The sequence below is a fragment of the Lampris incognitus genome, chromosome 8 (genome assembly GCF_029633865.1).
Source record: "Lampris incognitus isolate fLamInc1 chromosome 8, fLamInc1.hap2, whole genome shotgun sequence".
Classification (NCBI taxonomy): Eukaryota; Metazoa; Chordata; class Actinopteri; order Lampriformes; family Lampridae; genus Lampris; species Lampris incognitus.
Window position 1 is genome coordinate 30,462,996 of NC_079218.1, and position 2,321 is coordinate 30,465,316.

The 2,321-nt window shown below is 46.5% G+C and overlaps 1 protein-coding gene across 1 annotated transcript; it reads right to left on the bottom strand.

Annotated features, from left to right (window-relative positions):
* Positions 1–307: 307 nt before the first annotated feature.
* LOC130117174 (E3 ubiquitin-protein ligase RNF26-like) lies at positions 308–2,321 on the bottom strand. The gene has a single exon (XM_056285337.1). The coding sequence runs from the start codon at positions 2,319–2,321 to the stop codon at positions 1,020–1,022; it is 1,302 nt and encodes a 433-aa protein (XP_056141312.1). The 3' UTR covers positions 308–1,019.

Consider the following 2,321-nt stretch of genomic DNA (forward strand, 5'->3'; position numbering starts at 1 on the left):
GACATTAAAAAAAAAAACACTGGTAAGTGATAAAGACAGGGCAGACCTGTACTTTGCATGATAAATAACTAGCAAATGACCAGTTCCAGTCATTTTCTTCCACTAAGCAAGCACTCTTAAGGTAGGAATTCACTGATATTGGCAAGTGACAATTTCCTAAAGTTTAAAATAATTTGTTTTTTTAGTCATTTCTTTTCCTATTCATCTAACTTAACTGCAAACCAACCACATTCTCAGCTCTTTGTGTAGGATCTCTACCATGAAATCTGTTCTGTCCATTGACCCCAAATTTGTCAGTAGGGGACATTACTGGTTGGGGTTTTCTGCATTATTCTCTGCTGTCACACCGTCACTGCTTCCTCATCACGTAGATTACAGAAAAAACTAGTTGGTTGAACAGATTTAAAGAAAGACAAATGCTAGCAAATTGCTTCTCTTTCTTTATACCAGACCTGTTCCCACACCATACACATGGTTTCCTGACATTTTCGACACACATTTTTCTGCATCTTATTCCCATGTCAGCATCTGTAGATTTTGTTTGGTATTCACAATGATGTATGCTAAGAGTGGGAAATATATTGTTTGTGATTATGTTGATATTAAGGTGCCTATGAAACATCATCTGACATGTATGCATATAGTTCGTATATGTGACTTAACTCATTTTTTCTTAACTCAATATTCTATAGGAAATGTTGAAATCATGATAAGTGGAGGCTTCCCTGTATTGAGACAGACACCTTTAAACGTTTCTGGTTTTTTTTTCCAGTATCACTAAATCAAATATTTTTCAACACTTTACAAGATCCTCCATGCCTGCACATGAACCCTTCACTAACCAGTTCACAAAAGAAACCTTATTTCAAATGCAATTTCCAGCGCTGCAGACGACCACTCAAAGGACAACAAACTAGATGTATCTGACTTGCATGTAGTCAGTAACAAGGCTGCTATCTTTCTGCTTACAAGACAGCCACTCTAATTTCCACATGTCAAGTTTCTCTTGTTCCTGTCTATCAGAGGAAGACATCCATGGTCTGGGTGATGGGCTGTCTGCAGAGAGGACAGCAACGCTGCTGCTGAGGTGTTTGCTGGGTCAGGATGCTGGAGCAGTGCCGACACAAGCACAGGTGGCGACAGGGCAGCAGCAGAACTGACTTGGCCAGGTCCTGGCAGATCACACACTTCTTCCTTTCTTCCTGCTCCTTCAGCAAACTCAGGAGGTTGCTGTCATCTCCAGCACCTTCTGCTGATTTGGACCTATGTCGAGACTTGCTAGTCCTCACCACAGAGGGACTGTGATTCGTAGGCTCACTGCTGCTATTGTGTGGCTCACCTTCTGGATGGGAGTCTATCTGCAGAGGGTTGGACTGGTTTAGTTCAGCATCCATGGCTCTGAGATTTGTGTATGCCGGCCTGGTTCCATTTACTTCCTGCAGCTCCAAGGCACGGACCTCCCCACGGGTCTGACCTGGCTCAAGAAACACAGTGTAGAGTCTGCAGATGGCTGTTTGCAAACAAGTGCACACTCCCTGAAGCGCATCGACGAAGCCCAGCCTCTGCTGCAAAATGTGGAGAGGGTGTCCAGGGTTCAGATACAGCAAGGCTAGCAAGGCAACAGCTGCTATCATGAGCAGGGCGTAGCCATCCTGCATACACACTGTTATCAGCACATGACCAAAAGCTCCCATAGAATCCAGCAAGAGCTGGCAAGGAGTCCATAGTAACACAGAGGCCCCGACGAGACAGCTGTACAGGAAGGTTAAGAGAGTGAGAGTTAGCTCTAAGGCTTGATGGAGAGGCCCTGCTAGGGCCTCCCAGGCACCAGCAAACACACAGAGACAGTTCTGTAGTCCAATGAGAAGGATGTTAACCACAGTGTTGAGGAAGTAGAGAACAAGGCTGAGTGCAATGCAGATGCCTTCCCACGTCTGCCTTAGGATGAGACTACCAGAAAGCAGCCAGCGGTGAAGAAGCTCTTTGGCCCGCCAGGCCAAGTGGGAGGAGAGGTGGCCCACCATTTTGAAACTCTCAAACACCCCACCCAGAGTCTGAAGGCAGCTGTCCAGTGTGTGCAGGGCACCCTGGGCTGCACTGGAAACCACCTCTGTGACAGTGAGGAAGGAGAACAGGGCCAGGTTCCAATACTCCACTAAAGTGGAGCTGCTCAGGGCTGTTGGCAGGTTGTGGAGGGAGCCGCCCATGTTGGAGAGCAGACGGGTTAACCAGCTGACCACCCAGATGACCAGGTCTACTAACAGACAGCAAGTGTCCATGCATCTTCCAATGGAACAGGAAACAAAGTTCACTGCGTCCAT